The sequence below is a fragment of the Ochotona princeps genome, chromosome 21, assembly GCF_030435755.1.
Source record: "Ochotona princeps isolate mOchPri1 chromosome 21, mOchPri1.hap1, whole genome shotgun sequence".
In the NCBI taxonomy this organism is placed as follows: Eukaryota; Metazoa; Chordata; class Mammalia; order Lagomorpha; family Ochotonidae; genus Ochotona; species Ochotona princeps.
The window spans coordinates 24,140,163-24,155,625 of record NC_080852.1 but is presented as its reverse complement, the minus strand read 5'-3'; the positions used below and the strand labels follow the sequence as shown (position 1 = coordinate 24,155,625).

Here is a 15,463-nt window from a genome sequence, read left to right as displayed (position 1 = left end):
TGGCCACGGTAGCCAGGGCCTGCCCAATCTGAAGCCAGGAGCTTTTTCCAGGTTTCCTTCATGGGTGCAGGGTCCCTAGCACTTGGGCTGTACTCTGCTGCTTTCCCAGGTGAATAAACAGGGAAGTGGATCAGAAGTAGAACATCTGGGATGCTAGTGTTGCAGCTGGAGGCTTAGCTTACTACGCCATGGCACCAGCCCCTTGACGATAATTCTCACTTGGCATGACCTCATCCGTAAAGTGGAGACAAGGCACAGAGGTAACCCGTGTGACTGCCGCCTCGCTACTTGCTCCTGCCACAGAGGAGGGTGAGTTCTGGTAACCGGTTCTCAGGAGCCCTTGCCTGCCTGAGGCAGGGAAGGGCGTGGGAGGGGAGGGAAGCAGAGACAGCCAGCAGTGAGTACCCTGGACATGGGTGACAAGCCAGCACACCCTACCCCAAGTGCAGGTAAGGAGCAGGGACTCCAAGACACAGCCTGAGCTTGAGCCAGCTCCACTCCCTTCACCTTCCAATACTTCCCCTCTGCCCTGCACCCCCACCCGGTTGTTCCTTCCACACCAGTCTGAGACAGAGGGACAGAGTCCAGCCCCTGTCAACTAGCATCTGATTGGCAGCCAGGCCTCCAACTTGCAGCAAGTTCATTTTTCTGGGCTGAGGTACAAATTTCCATTGCTGGAGAGGACGGAATGGGGTGGAGCTGGCGCTGGCCAGGAGAAGGGACTGCAGGCATGGGGGCCCCAGGCTCCCCCACCCCCAATCAGGAGAGGCCCCACAATGCCTCCCCATCTCTGTCCTACTGTGTGAGTGGCCAACTGGGTGGAGTAGGGGGACACCTGGGTGCAGGGAAGCCCCCAGAGGTAATGCCCGCTCCTCGGGCCCTGGCTCAGGCTGACAGTTTGGCACAGGCTGTGCTGGTGACACAGGCTTCCAGATGAGCCTGGGGATGCTGCATCCTTGGCCTGTGCCCGAGAGCCCCCACAGGACACCCCAAATGGCTATGGAGGAAACACTCTGCCAGGTGTTAGAGCTCAGAGGCAGAGCCTTGGCAGGGACGCAGTTTCCCCAAGTTTGGAATGCAGCCAGAGGCGGGCAGGGTGGTCAGCAAGAGTGGGGGAAGGGCAGGGGGAGAAGGTGGTGCCATGGACAAGGAGCCCGCCATGCTAAGCTCCTTCATTGGGCCTCGGCTCCCCTGTCTGTTCAACGGGCCCATTCATCCCTGCTGCTCCTGGCCTGGGCCTTCTTTCTGGCAGATGCTAGCACCCACTGGGCCCAGCTGAGCTCCAGGGAGAATGAGGGCCTGGAGCTGTGGGTTCCATGTGTGGTATCCCCAAAGAGGCAGGCTGCACAGTTCCATTGCCGTTCTCAGCCCCTGAAGCATTTGCCAGGGCTGACCTGGTGGCCTCAGGAAATGCCTTGCATGGCAGGGCCCCAAACACATGTTCACTGAAATCTGGAAGCCAGGAGCAGGCATGTTGCCTCCCCACTCTGCCCCACACCTAACAAGTGGATCCACAGGCAGCAGCAAGCTGGGCTGCCACTACAGGGACCAGGAGGTACAGTGCCCAGCTCGGGGCTGGGCAGAGGAAGCCAGCCACTGTCACCGGAAGAGGGGCTTGAATTCTGAGCTGGAATGTTCTGGGCTGCATAACCTCAGTGAGTGATGGAATCTCGTGGAGGCTTGGTTTTCTCTGTTGGAGAAATTGGGTGATGGTGCTGCTGTTTGCTGGTGACTTGGGAAATCCCAGTGTACAGCACAGGCTCAGCACACAGCTGGTTCTTTCCCAACAGCAGATACCGTAAGCCACACTCCCCACCCCTCTCTGAGGGGTGACACCTGCTCAGAACCTGGCCACTGCACACAGGACTCCCGCAGTCTGCTGGCTGGACTGGAGGCGGGCAGCTTGTCCCCCTGATCCAGGGATTCCCAAAGGCAGAGCTTTCCAGGAGCCTTACCCACAGACCTAAGAGGTGGCTCAGCATGCCCAGCACTGCCAAGTTGGAGCTGCAAAACCTGGAAGTGTGGAAACTGCCTCAGAACCCAGAGGTCGCAAAGACTGGGCTGGGTCTACTCTGCTACCACCTGCTCACCTGGGGACGTGCCCTTAGCCCTTACCTGGGAACACAAACCAGGGCTGCACAGGTGGAAGATGTGACTGCGTGGGTGGACACAGGGATGGGCAAATGGGCTGTCAAGTCCTTCCAGCCAGTAGCTCTGAAATTGAGAAAGCAATGTACCATGAAGACACAAAGCTACTACTATAAGTTCTAACAGCCTGGTCTGGTCCTGGCTGAGACTACATGGAACTCAGTGCCCAGGCTACCCTGGCCCAATGATCCAGTAATCACTGCCCGGGCTTGAGCATGGGCATCAGGATTTTGAAAGCATTTGCCCCAGGAGTTTTAACCAGAATGGCAAGGCCTGGGAATCTGCGTTTTGTCAAGTACTTCCAGTGGAGACAGGGAATGCTGTTGTGACATGACCATGCCCTAAATGGCGAAGTCACCTGCTGGTTAGACCCAACCAGTAGGCAGGGAAGGTCCCCAGCTCTGCCACACCAGATCACAAGTGGAAGATGAAAGTGCTGGCTGTGCTCCTGCGCCCTCTGGTGGCGTCTGACTTGTAAGCCCCACGGAGTGGGCAGAGGAGAAGAGAGGTACCCTAACCCCCAGTCCAGCCAAGAGCAGAGGGTTTGATCTTGGGATAGCACTGAACTCCTCACGTACCTTGGCTTGCCAATCCCTGGGGAAAATAAGCCAGCAAAGCCAAGCACAGAGGCTCCAAGACGCAGAGGGCAGGGTAAACAGTGGCCCTTGGCCCCAGCAGTGCTTTTTTTTTTTTTTTTTTTTTAATTTAAACGTGGGTTTCTGGGCTGCCCAGAAGCCAACTCCATCCTCTGCCATCATCCCAAGGTCACAGCCACATCTCCCCAACTTCTCCCTCATTTAGGAGTGGCACCAACTAGGAGGCCCCTGTCTTCCCCAGCTGCTAACCACAGGAAGTAAAGGGGCAGCTATGGCAGTGGAGGAGAAGAGGGAGGGCAGAGGAGTTGACTGGGCCTTCTTCCAGCCGGGGCCTCCTCCTCCATCCCCTTCAAGCACCATGGGAGCCATGACTTGTGACTATGCCCAGCGGGCGGCAGCCACCCGGTGTTGGGCTATTCCAGTTCCTGCTGGTCCTGCCCTGCCTCTCAGCACTTAATAATTCCTTGGTGTGGGCCCAGCAGAGATGCAGTTAGCTGAGCCTTCAGGGCCCTGGTGGTGGCAAAGACAGCCAGTTCTCAGAGCAGCAGGGGGTGGGGGTGGGGGTGCAGCATCAGCCAGACCCAGGTGGAGACAGCGCTGTGAGATTGGGGTGCCCCTTCTGGGTGAGGCCAGTTGTCAGCAGCTGCTGGAGCCTCAGATTGGCAGAAATTGGGATTTCAGCAGCATTCTCCCAGCCAGGCCTCCCCGGGGTCAGGGTGGAGAGCATGGAAAAGATCCCCGTGTCCTTCTCAGTCCCTGCTGTGCAGTGCACTGGCTGGAGGCTTCTGCACACTGCCCACAGCTCAAGGAACGGGCACCTTTACCTCTTTCCGAGACAGGGATGCAGCTTGCCACTGATGCCATCTTGGGGTGATGGATAGGAGCAGGCAGGCTGTAACGGACTCCTCCGGCCCCAACTCCTTAGCTTGCAGTTGCATGCTGGGAGATGGACAGGTGTTGCTCAGAGCATGACCATCCCTGGCCCTCAGTGTGTATGGCTGCTGGAGCTCGTCATGGTGATGCTCAGTGTCAAAGACCATATGGAATATGTTTTCTGCGTCACCTGCAGCAGATCCTCCGAGCAGCCTTGCTGGGCCGCAAACGCTACCCTTCCCATTTTATCAACGAACCGGAAGTGTCCCCCAGGACTTCCTCCCTCACCCTGTGCTGTCCTGCCCCTCATCCTGTGCCCAGCCTCCTGTTATGGGCACAAGGTAGAGAGCAGGAAGGAACAAAGTGGCTATCAGTGCTATGGCAGCCGCAGCAGCAGGTGACAGGCCCAGGGCCCTCAAGGGTTGGGCTGGAACCCAGGTCTGGAATAGGCAGCTGGTGCAGCTCCCCAACCAGAGAGAATGGTTGGCAGGGCCCAGTGCAATAACCTACTGGCTGAATCCTTGCCTTCCATCTGCCAGATTTCATATGGATGCTGGTTAGTGTCCTGGCTGTGCCACTTCCCATCCAACTTCCTGTTTATGGCATAGGAAAGCAGTCGAGGATGGTCCAAAGCCTTGGGACCCTGCACCTGCATGGGTGACCCAGAAGAAGCTTCTAGCTCCTGGCTTCGGATCAGCTCAGGTCCAGCTGTTGCAACCACTTGGGGAATGAACCAGTGGACAGAAGATCTTTTTGTCTCTCCTTCTCTCAGTATACCTGCCTTTCCAATAAAAAAAATATATATATTAAAAAAATTACACACACTTAGAAAAAAATGCCCACTTCCATGCAGAAATGGATCTTGTTAACTTCATTGTTCTTGGAAGCTTCCTTTTTTTTTTTTTTAAAAAAAAGGATTTATTTATTTTTATTGGAAAGACAGATATACAAAGAGGAGGAGAGACAGAGATTAAGATATTGCATCTGATGGTTCACTCCCAAAGCTGCTGCAATGGCCGGAGCTGAGCCGATCTGAAGCCAAGAGTCAGGAGTTTCTTCCAGGTTTCCCACATGGGTGCAGGGTCCCAAGGCTTTGGGCTGTCCTCGACTGCTTTCCCAGGCTGCTAGCTGGGAGCTGGAAAGGAAGTGGGACTGTCAGTATTAGAACCGGCACCCATATGGGATCCTGGCGCGTTCAAGGAGAGGACTTTAACCACTACACTATCACGCCAGGCCCGAAAGCTTCCTTTGCAAACAACATATGTTTAAAAAAAAAGTCTGTAAGATGTGGCTCCAGTCTACCTCCAGCAGCTCTGATATCAAACGCTGCTATTTATAACTACCCATACATACCTATGCTGTGCGGGATCAGGCGGGATGCCTGGAGTGGACAGTGTGGATGGCCAAATCTGGACCAGGACTCTTGTCCTTGCTATTCTGTAGCAGACCCCTTACAGCACCTGCTTGAAATGGGTTTTCCTGAGGCCAAACCCCAGAGGGCTCTTAGAGCAGCCCCTAACCAGGAGGCGCTTCTGAAAGGAGGTTGGAATCGTTCTTAACTCAAGCTGTTCCCACGCCTTGATGCATGTTCAGTGCCCAACAATGCCATCCACAGAGGATTGATGGCATCCTGCGGGAAGCGGGGGGCACCATTTTCCAAGTAGGGGTGTGGGGGAAGAGCAGGGATTGCAGCCATCCTGCGGGAGGCAGGATGGAGGGTTCCCACGGGCCGTGGGCTTTCGGCTGCCAGCCAGCTCCCCAAAGTGTGTCAGGTGGATGGGAACAGTGAGTAAGTCTCATGTGGTTTTAAATTACTAGAGAAGGGAAAAGAAATTTGAATGTCAAATGCACCAGCTCTTGGCACAGATGAAAATAAAAAGGCATGCAAAGGCAGTAATTACCACTGTGGGAAAATTCCATTGAAAGCTGCAGCAACAGAGACAGGCCTAGGTGTCTGCCGAGTGGCCCCTTCTCCTGCCCTGTCCGGCCTGCAGTCCACACTCACATCTCTCCTGGCCCAGCTACAGGATCTCAGACACAGGCCTCTGGGGGGCGCTGCCGAGGGCTGGTGGTCTTGGGCTGGAGATTAGGAAAACTACAGAGGTTCATTTGGGGCTTGACTCTAAGGTTGGGCTTGTGATGCACTCCCTGTCGAGCAGGTGGTGAGCATGGAGTGCAAGCCAGGGGTTTTGTTGCATGGTGGGAACCTGGTGCACACCAGGGACAGGCTGTGTGTGGGCTTGTCGGGGAGCCAGCGTGTCAGCAGTCACAGCGCAGGCACAAGGCGGGAATGCTGTGCATCCAGGCTGGGCACGTCCTGCCCTGGGGTCGGCTATTTCTGGAGGAGCAGCATGTCCACAGGAAGGCTTCCTAGAAGAGGGGACAGCTAATCCTGAGACCCGAGAACCGGGGAGGCCCTGCCGTCAGACTGGCAAAGCTTTTGCTTTCTTTTTTCTTTTCTTTCTTTATTAAATGTTTAGCTGTCTCATTTTTTAGGATTTTTTTTTTTTAATTGGAAAATCATGTTTACAGAGACAGGGTGAGACAGAAAAAAAAGCTTACATCCACTGGTTCACTCCTCAAGTGGCTGCAATGGCCAAAGCTGAGCTAATCTGAAGCCAGGAGCGTTGTCTGTGTCTCCCACGTGGGTGCAGGGTCCCAAGGCCTTGGACAGTCCTCAGCTGCTTTCCCAGGCCACAAGCAGGGAGCTGGATGGGAAATGTAGCAGCCACGACACGAACCAGCAAATGACTTTAGCCACTAGGCTACCATGCCAGGCCCAAAACTTTTGCTTTATATATATCATCTGTTTGGAAGGCAGAAAGACAAAGTGCTGAAGACAGAAAGGCCTTCCAGGGTCTGGTGCGCTAGCTCAGCAGATAATCCTTGCCTTGCATGTACTGGGATCACTGTAGGCACTGGTTTGTAAAAGCAGTAGAAGATGGCCCAAAGCCTGGGGGTTGACCTGGACAACTCTGCCTTTGAGAATGTCTCTTTGTGATGCAAGATCAGTGTGGGTCCTTGTAACTGGGGTCACAGACACAGAGGAGAGAGTGAGAAATTCTGCCCTGGAAGCAGCGGGTAGGAGAGGGCCTTGCACGTGGGGTCGGGGGGCTGCAGAAAGAGGGTGCGGCTTATAGTCTTCGTGTTGAGGGGAAGCATGCACAAATGGCACTAGGCCTTTGGCTGTGAGCGCTCCCATCTTCCCCGCCCCCACTGTCTCACTGGAGTCCCCGCCCCGGGAGTTGTCAGTGAGTAACACCTGTTTGTTTTCACCATCTTGCCAACTCACTGCCACCAGGTGACTTCCACCTTGTCAGACTCACTCACAAGCCCAGACTTTGGCTCTTTAGTTTCATGTCTGGGTTTTTCTTTTTTGCCTAAAGCACGTCACCGGAAAGCAAGCCTCAGCTTTGGGCGAGGCCTGCAGTGAGGGTTCTCATGAGGCCTGTCCTTGGCAGCACGGTGGTGGCAGCCCTACTACCCCCAGAGCAGCCCCCTCCCCATCCCTCGCTTCCTGACTCTCACCTCACCTCACCAGCTGTCTCAACAGGACAGCTAGGAACACCTGAATGAGACTGGATCAGGAACTGGGGTGAGGGGTAGGCGAGATGCCGGTGCAGGTAAAACTAGTACATCCCGTAGGGGTGCCGTTGTTCCACTTCTTTTTAATTAATTAATTTATTATTGCAAAGTCAATTTACAGAAAGAAGACACAGAGAAAGATCTTCCATCCACTGGTTCATTCCCCAAGTGGCCACAAGAGCCGGAGCTGAGCTGATCTGAAGCCAAGAGCTGCTTCTTGATCTCCCACGCAGGTGCAAGGTTCTAAGGTTTTGGGGTGTTATTGACTGCTTTCCCAGGCCACAGCAGGGAGCTGAAAGGGAAGTGGAGCAGCTGGTACACGAACCAGTGCCCATATGGGATCCCAGCACATGTAAGGCAAGGACTTGAGCCACTAGGCACCACGCCAAGCCCTGTTCCACTTCTGATGCAGCACCCTTCCTATGGCCTGGGAAAGCATCAGAGGAAGGCCCACATCCTCAGGCCCCTGCACCACCCCCATGTGGGAGACCCAGCAGAAGATCCAGGCTCCTGGCTTGGGATTGGTCAAGCCCTGGCTATTGCAGCCACTTGAGGGAGTGAACCAGTGGAGCGAAGATCTCTCATTCCCTTCCTCAAGTCTCCTAGCATGGATGCTGTGACATCTCCCGCCCCCTTAAGAGAGGAGCACAAGGTAGAAGCCAAGGGTGGCTTGTGGTGTCTGTCCTGAGGCTCGAGGCAGGGCGGAGCACAGCTGAGTGGGGCGCCTCTGTGGTGCTCCCAGCTGGCTCTCAGGCTCCGTGGGGGTAAGTTCGAGGCAGGGGAGCCCAAGGGTATCTGAGGCCTTGATCACCTGTGCTCTCAGTGTCTTCTAAAACTCCGCAGGTGGACGTTTGGCTAGAGGCTGGAGACATCATTCAGGTGGCTGTGCTCAACTTCCAGCTCCTCCTCCCCTTCCCTTCCCCTCACTCTCCTTTATTTAATTTAAAAGGCAGGGTTGCAGAGAGAGAGGGAGAGAATGTATCTTCCATCCAGCTCCCCAGATGCCTGGCTTGGAAAAGGACTATGCCCTTTTCTGTCTCAAATTAAACAAAACACCTCAAGCACTTAAGGAAAATCATTAACCTTCCTGGAGCTTGGCGGAGGCCGCAGGTGCTATTTCAATCTCTGTGTTCCAGAGGTTCAGGAATTTTTAAAAGTGTTGATGGTAGAACCGGTGGCTGGCTACCCAGGGGTCCCTTCCACGCGTTACCTTGTACTTTGTTCTCTGTGCTTTTCTGTGAGGATGTGACCTTTGCTGTGGAAATGCCATCTTTAACAGTTGTTACAAGTGAAAAAGAATTCGGATGAGGCCTTAGGCTGGGGCTAGCCAGAGGAGTCAGGCTGAGAGCTCAGACTTGGAATGGTGCTTAGAAGGTGAGGGAGTCCCCTGTAGCCCACTGCCCTCGGGGCTCCTGCCTTTCCCGTGCGGGCTGTAGAGGGAGTTCTCAGCTCTCTCTTTTTTTTTTAATAATTTTTTTTTAAAGATTTATTTTTTATTACAAAGTCAGATATACACAGAGGAGGAGAGACAGAGAGGAAGATCTTCCGTCCGATGTTTCACTCCCCAAGTGAGCCACAACGGGCCGGTGCGCGCCGATCCGAAGCCGGGAACCAGGAACCTCTTCCTCCAGGTCTCCCATGCGGTTGCAGGGTCCCAATGCATTGGGCCGTCCTCGACTGCCTTCCCAGGCCACAAGCAGGGAGCTGGATGGGAAGTGGAGCTGCTGGGATTAGAACCGGCGCCCATATGGGATCCGGGGCGTTCAAGGCGAGGACTTTAGCCGCTAGGCCACGCCGCCGGGCCCTCAGCTCTCAGGTTTCTGTGGGACGCTAGGCCCTGTAGTGAGCTCAAGCCGCAGGGAGGTGGTCTAACGGCCTAAGGGGAGATTCTTAAGGGGGGGGATGATAAGCCTTGGTTTATCAGGGCAGGGGATGGAGGCTGTGTTGATAGGTTGTGGGACAATCTGTCCAGGGAGAGAGGGCCAGAGGACCTAGGATGGGACAAACTTGCTGTGTGGTGCCTGGGATGAGCTCAGCAGGTGTTGTGGTGTCGGAAGCTGGAGGAATCACAGCGCGGGCTGGGGTCACGGAGAATAGGAGTTTGTAAAGCTTCAAAACGACAATGAGGATCTTGGAATCGTGTCTCCGTTCTGGGCCCACAGGCAGGGTTTTCCAATGTATGGGAGGACTGAACCAAAAGCTGGGCTCTGCTTTGTGAGGTTTAAGCACCAGTAGAAATTCTGATGACATTTTAGGTGCTCTGTAAATTTATTTCCTTATTTTCTCGAGGTTTGGAAAATTTTTGTTTGGTTTTTGGTCAGGGATGGCCCAGTGCAATGGCTCAGTGGCTGAATCCTCCTCACCTTGCACACCTCAGGATCCCGTGTGAATGCTGGTTTGTGTTCTGGCTGCTACACTTTCCCTTCCAGCTCCCTTTCAGCGGCTAAAGTCCTCACCTTGAACATGCCAGGATCCCATATTGGCACTGGTTCTAATCCTGGCAGCTCCACTTCCCTTCCAGCTCCCTGCTTGTGGCCTGGGAAAGCAGTCAAGGACGGCCCAAAGCCCTGGGACCCTGCACCTGTGTGGGAGACCTGGAAGAGGCTCCTGACTCCTGGCTTTGGATCGGCTCAGCTCCAGCTATTGTGGTCATGTCCACATAGAGAGCCTGAGTATTGCACTTGGCTTTCACTCCTAGCTGCAGCTTCCTGCGCATGCAGACCTCAGGAGGCAGCAGTGATGCTCAAAGTCATTGGGTCCTTGTCACTCACGTGGGAGACCTGGACTGGGTTCTTGGCTCCTGGTTTCAGCCTGGCTCAGATCTAGCCAGTGGATGGGGCCTCTCTGTTTCTTTCTCTCTCTCTCTAATTGCTTTCAAGTTCCAAATAAGTAATTTCTTAAAAAAAATTATTTCTTTATTTTGAAAGAGTTAGGGAGAAAGAGAGAGGTCTTTCATCCACTTTTTTACTTCTCAGAGAACTGCCATGACCAGGGCTGGGTCATGCCAGGAGCCAGGATCTTCTCCCAGGTCTCCTATGTTGGTACAAGGACTCAAGTACTTTTCCGTCTTCTGCTGCTTTCCTAGGCACATCAGCAGGGAGCTGGATCAGAAGTGGAGCAACCGGATTTGAACTGGCGTCCTTATGAGATGCTGGTGTTACAGGCTCTGCTTGTATACCACAATGGCAGCCCCTCAAATGAGTAACTTCAAATGTTGAGCCTGAGTGTCTGTACCATTTGTCATTTTACTCTTTGCTGAGTGGACAGTCCATGGCATTGTGTAGCTCCCACTGTTGAGCACTCTGCCACCATTCCTCTGCAGCAAGTCTTCATTTTCACAAACTGAAACGCCACGCACATCAGAGCTTCCCCCTCGCCGGCCCTCCCCCAGGCCTCAGCAGCCACTCTCTGTACCCTGTCTCTGGGGATTACTCTAGGCACCCCATAGGAGTGCGTTCACACAGTCTGTGTCCTTTCCTGGCCTAGTTGCTTCTTTCCACAGAAATGTCAAGTTTCTCCATGTTGGAGCATGTATCAGAATTTCCTGCCTTATATATGAAAAAAAATTATTTATTTGAAAGGCAGAGTGACAGGGAGAGAGAGGGAAAGACAGAAATTTCTTATCTGCTGGTTCATTCCCCAGATAGCTACAACGGCCAGGGTAGGACTGTGTCAAAGCCAGGAGTCTAGATTTCAATCTGGGATCCCACAACACTTGCTTTCACAGGCACATCAGCAGGGAGCTTGATGGGGAGTGGAAGGACCAGGACTCAAACTGCACCCACGTGGGTTGCCAGTATTACTGGTGATGGCCTAACCTCCTACTTCACAATGCCAACTCCTCCCTTATTTATTTATTTTCGCCCATAATCAAAACTTTATTGAAGAACTGACATCAAAATAGGGGATAACGTGTATAATTTATAAAATGAAACAAAATTATCTTAGTAGATTCATCAGAATCACTAAACTTATCATAAAGCTTTCTATAAGAAAACACAAATCCAGGAATTTGCTTGGGTCACTTGTATTCTTTTTTTCCAAAGGGACAGCCTTCAGTGGGCCAGGCCTTCCTTCTCATGGGCTGGCACAACACAGTGGAGCAGCCCACACAGAGAACCACCATCTGGGCATAGCTGAACACCGTGGTGATCTTGTAGCAACCTGGACATTTTACCTCCATAAAGAATTTGGACTCTGAACCAGCTGTTTCTTCCTTCTCCTCCAAGAAGGGGTATAGCAAATCTCTGGCCAGAGGCATGTGGGTGGTCTGCAAGCCTGGCATGCTGACTGGTTCCCACAGCTCCCCTCAGCAATCCCTTCTTTTTTTAAAAATATGTATTTGAGGGGCCCGGCGGCGTGGCCTAGCGGCTAAAGTCCTCGCCTTGAACGCCCCGGGATCCCATATGGGCGCCGGTTCTAATCCCGGCAGCTCCACTTCCCATCCAGCTCCCTGCTTGTGGCCTGGGAAGGCAGTCGAGGACGGCCCAAAGCTTTGGGACCCTGCACCTGCATGGGAGACCTGGAAGAGGTTCCTGGCTCCTGGTATCGGATCGGCGTGTACCGGCCCATTGCGGCTCACTTGGGGAGTGAAACATCGGATGGAAGATCTTCCTCTCTGTCTCTCCTCCTCTGTATATCCAGCTTTCCAATAATAATAAAATCTTTAAAAAAAAATATATGTATTTGAAAGGCAGAGTTCAATCTATCTTCCATTTGCTGGTTCACTCCCCATATGGCCACAATGGCCAGAGATTTGCTGGTCTCAAGCAAGAAGCTGGCTGCTTCTTCCAGGCCTCCCACATGGGTGCAGGGGTCCCAGGACTTAAGGCATCCTTTGCTCTTTCCCAGGCACATTAACAGGGAACTGGATTAGAGGTGGAGTGGCCAGGACTCGAACCCGTGCCCATAAAGGATGCTGATGCCACAGGTGGTATCTTCAGCCACTACAGCAGTGCAGGCCTCCTCCTGCCTTACTTTTTTTTTTTTTTAAGATTTATTTTATTTTTATTACAAAGTCAGATATACTGAGAGGAGGAGAGACAGAGAGGAAGTGGAGCTGCCGGGATTAGAACCAGCGGCCATATGGGATCAAGGCGAGGACCTCAGCCACTAGGCCACGCTGCCGAGCCCTGCCTTACTTTTTAAAGGCAGGATTCCCCCACCGTATGGGCACAGCATACTTGTCAGCGCTGGACACTCGGCTGTGTCTGGGTTGAGTGCGGTGAGCGGCACTGCTGTGAACGAGGGAATGTAGGCTCTATCTGGGTGAGTTGCTTGTTTTCCGTGTAGTCCTAGAAGTAGGGCTGCTGGCTGCTGTGTTTAACGTCTGCTGTGTTTGATGTCTGCTCCATGCTCAACGTCTGCTCTATGTTTAACGTCTGAGGAACCACATGCTGTTCCCACAGTAACCTCATCGCCTCACATCTGTGCATGCACACTTCCCAAATTTCCCCCACATCCTCATGCAGTTCTTTTCACCAGCCATTCTAACGGGTGTGGGGTAATATCTTCTTGTGCTTTTTTCATTATTTATTTATTTATTTATTAGCAAGAAAGGGAGGAACAGAAATATCCCATCCATGAATACGTTCTCCAAATGGCCACAATGGCCAGAGCTGAGCCAATCCGAACCCAGGAGCCAAAAGCCTCCTCTGGGTCTCCCATGCAGGTGCAGGCTCCCAAGGCTTTGGGCCATCCTCTACTGCTTTCCCAGGCCACAGCAGGGAGCTGGGTGGGAAGTGGGGCTGCCAGGTCACAAATGGGCACCCATATGCAATCCAGGCACTAACAAGGTGTAAAATTAGCCAATCGAGCCATCACACCGGGGCCTATCTCCCTTCTCTCTTTCAAATAAATTTTTTGTTTGTTTAATCTTTATAGTTTGGAAGATAACTCATAGAAAATAATTCCAAGTCTTTATCAATGTGCTTGCCAACAATTGCTCTATTTTTCTAAGTATTCTAGTCTGTTGTTAAAAAAAAAAAAAAAAAGATAATGGGGCAGGTGTTTGTGGAGCAGTTAAGACCCCTCTTGAGATGCCTGGGTACAGGTCCTGACACTGCTTCTGACTCCAGCTCCCTGCCTCCAAGCACCCAGGAGGCAGCAGGCAACGGCTCAGGGTTCTGGCCACCCACAGAGACCTGGATGTAATTTATTTCTCCTGGTTTCTGCCTAACCTATCCCTGGCTCTTTGCAGAGGCATGGGGTGTGTGTGTGTGTGTGTGTGTAAGCAGAGGAGGAAAGATCTCTGTCTTTCAAACACATTTTTTAAAAAGTGGAGTTCGGTCTCAGAACTGGCACAGAAAGGCCGTGTGAGACCACAGTCAGAAGTCAGCTCAGGAGACCCTCCTCAGAAATCCCGTCCGCTGGCACTTTGAATTCCGGCCTCCCCGTTGGCTGCTGTGGTTTCTTCCCAAGGAAAGCCAGCGAAGATGCATCTTGGAGTCCAAGCTGGGTGGCTAGCACCCCCTGCTGGCTGCTTGCCTGCATGCAGGGCCCAGCTCCAAGGGCCCTCGTCCCCCTGGTCCCTGGCTCTGGAGTTCCCCGGGGTGGGGCAGGTCTGGCCAGGTCCCTGCCTAGCAGATCTTGTGGCTACCATATCCACTGCACGACCACACTGCCCAGATGCCACACCAATTCAGTTCAAACTCAGGACTTCCAGACCCCCTTCCTTCCCATGGCACTTGCCAGAGGGAGTAAAGAAGGCCCTGGGACCCCAAGTCCCCACCAGGCAGGGCTAGGACGCAGGACAGCCTGCTGAAAGCGTTGATTTTCACCTCTGACACGCACCCATGCAACGAGACCTTTGGTGGGCGCAGGAGGAAATACAGCTCCAGCTCTGCAGCCATGTCTTAGCCTTGGTAAAGGGGACAGTTTCCTTCAAAGGATGGGGGAGTATTTGGAACTAATGATGATAAAGGTTGCATGACACTGTTAGAAATACCACTGAGATGCCCTCTTTAGGCTGGTGCAGACCTGCTCAGCTGTCTAAACCAGGCCTGGCCCAGGATGCAGCATGCCTCTGGCTGCATCCTCCCTGACCAGAAGCCCAGGGGGAACTGGCAGGCCACTAGGGCTCCAAAGGGAAGGTCCTGGTGACTGGGCTCAGTGCATGCTGCACTGAGCTCATTCTGAACAGAAAAGGGGCTCCTGGGGGCCCCGCTTCAACGTGTCCTTTCCATTCCAGGAGTGGGTGCACAGGATGGGTCAGACACCATCCCCTTTATTCCGTTTGTGCCAAGTATTTGTCTGCCCAAGCTTCTGGCTTCTTTGCCAGCTGTGTGTACCTTAGGAAGTCCAGGTAGGCCTGGGGAGGGGAGGGCAGCTGCCCCTTTTGTCCCTCTGCTTTGGAATAGCCACCTGTGCACAGGATTTCCCACGTGCCGGGCCCATGGCTAACCAGGTAAGGCAGGCTCAGCAGGTCCTGCAGCCAACCTGCAGGCAGGCCTGGGCCTGTGGCTCGAATGTTCCTTTACCTGCTTCTACAGAAGTCCCTGCATGTAGGCTGCTTTGCTGACAGGATGCGAACTCCAGGCTGCTGTCACATCTGGTAAGGCCCTTCTGTACTGCTCCTCTTTGGGGGAAGCGGGGTGTAGAGGTTGCAAACACTGGAATTGGCGAACTGGGTCCCAGTTCCAACCCTGGCTCACTGGGCTGGGCCATGTGCAAAATGGGGACTGAACAGCAGGTTCAACTGCTGGCTGGGTCACCCAGGTCCTGTGCTTATGTGTAATTGGAGCCCCCTGCTCAAGTGCCTGGCAAAGCAGTATAAGATGGTCTGGGTACTTGGACCCCTGCCACCTGTGTGGGAGAGCTGGATGGAGTTTCAGGAACCTGGCTGACTTCGCTCCAGCTGTTGCGAGCATTTGGGAGTGAACCAGTAGATGGAATCTGATTTCCTTTAAAGTGGAATCAACCCTGCTGTGGTGAGGATTAAACTTTTCCCAGCTTCCTTTCCACCTCACTTCCCTCTGCTGCTGCCCAACTCGCTAGCACCACAGTACCAGTGATGGCCACAAGGTGGCGGCTAGCCAGCCCCACAGGTTGCTGCTTGCAGATTGTGGTGGATTGCTTTATTCAAGATTTTTATTTACTTAAAAAGTAGAGTTACAGAGGGAGGGAAGAGATAGAGAGGTCTTCTATTCACTGGTTCACTCCCCGAGTGACCACAATGGCCAGGCTGGTGATAGGTGCTTCTCCCGGATCTCCCATATGGGCATAGGGGCTCAAGGACTTGGGCCATCCTCTGCTGCTTCCCA

The 15,463-nt window shown here is 53.3% G+C and overlaps 1 protein-coding gene across 1 annotated transcript; it reads right to left on the bottom strand.

Moving 5' to 3' along the window:
* Positions 1-11,223: 11,223 nt before the first annotated feature.
* Positions 11,224-11,463, bottom strand: LOC101523836 (small ribosomal subunit protein eS27-like). Its single transcript, XM_012925926.2, has one exon. It carries the CDS (start codon positions 11,461-11,463, stop codon positions 11,224-11,226), a length of 240 nt encoding a protein of 79 aa, XP_012781380.2.
* Between the last annotated feature and the right edge of the window lie 4,000 nt (positions 11,464-15,463).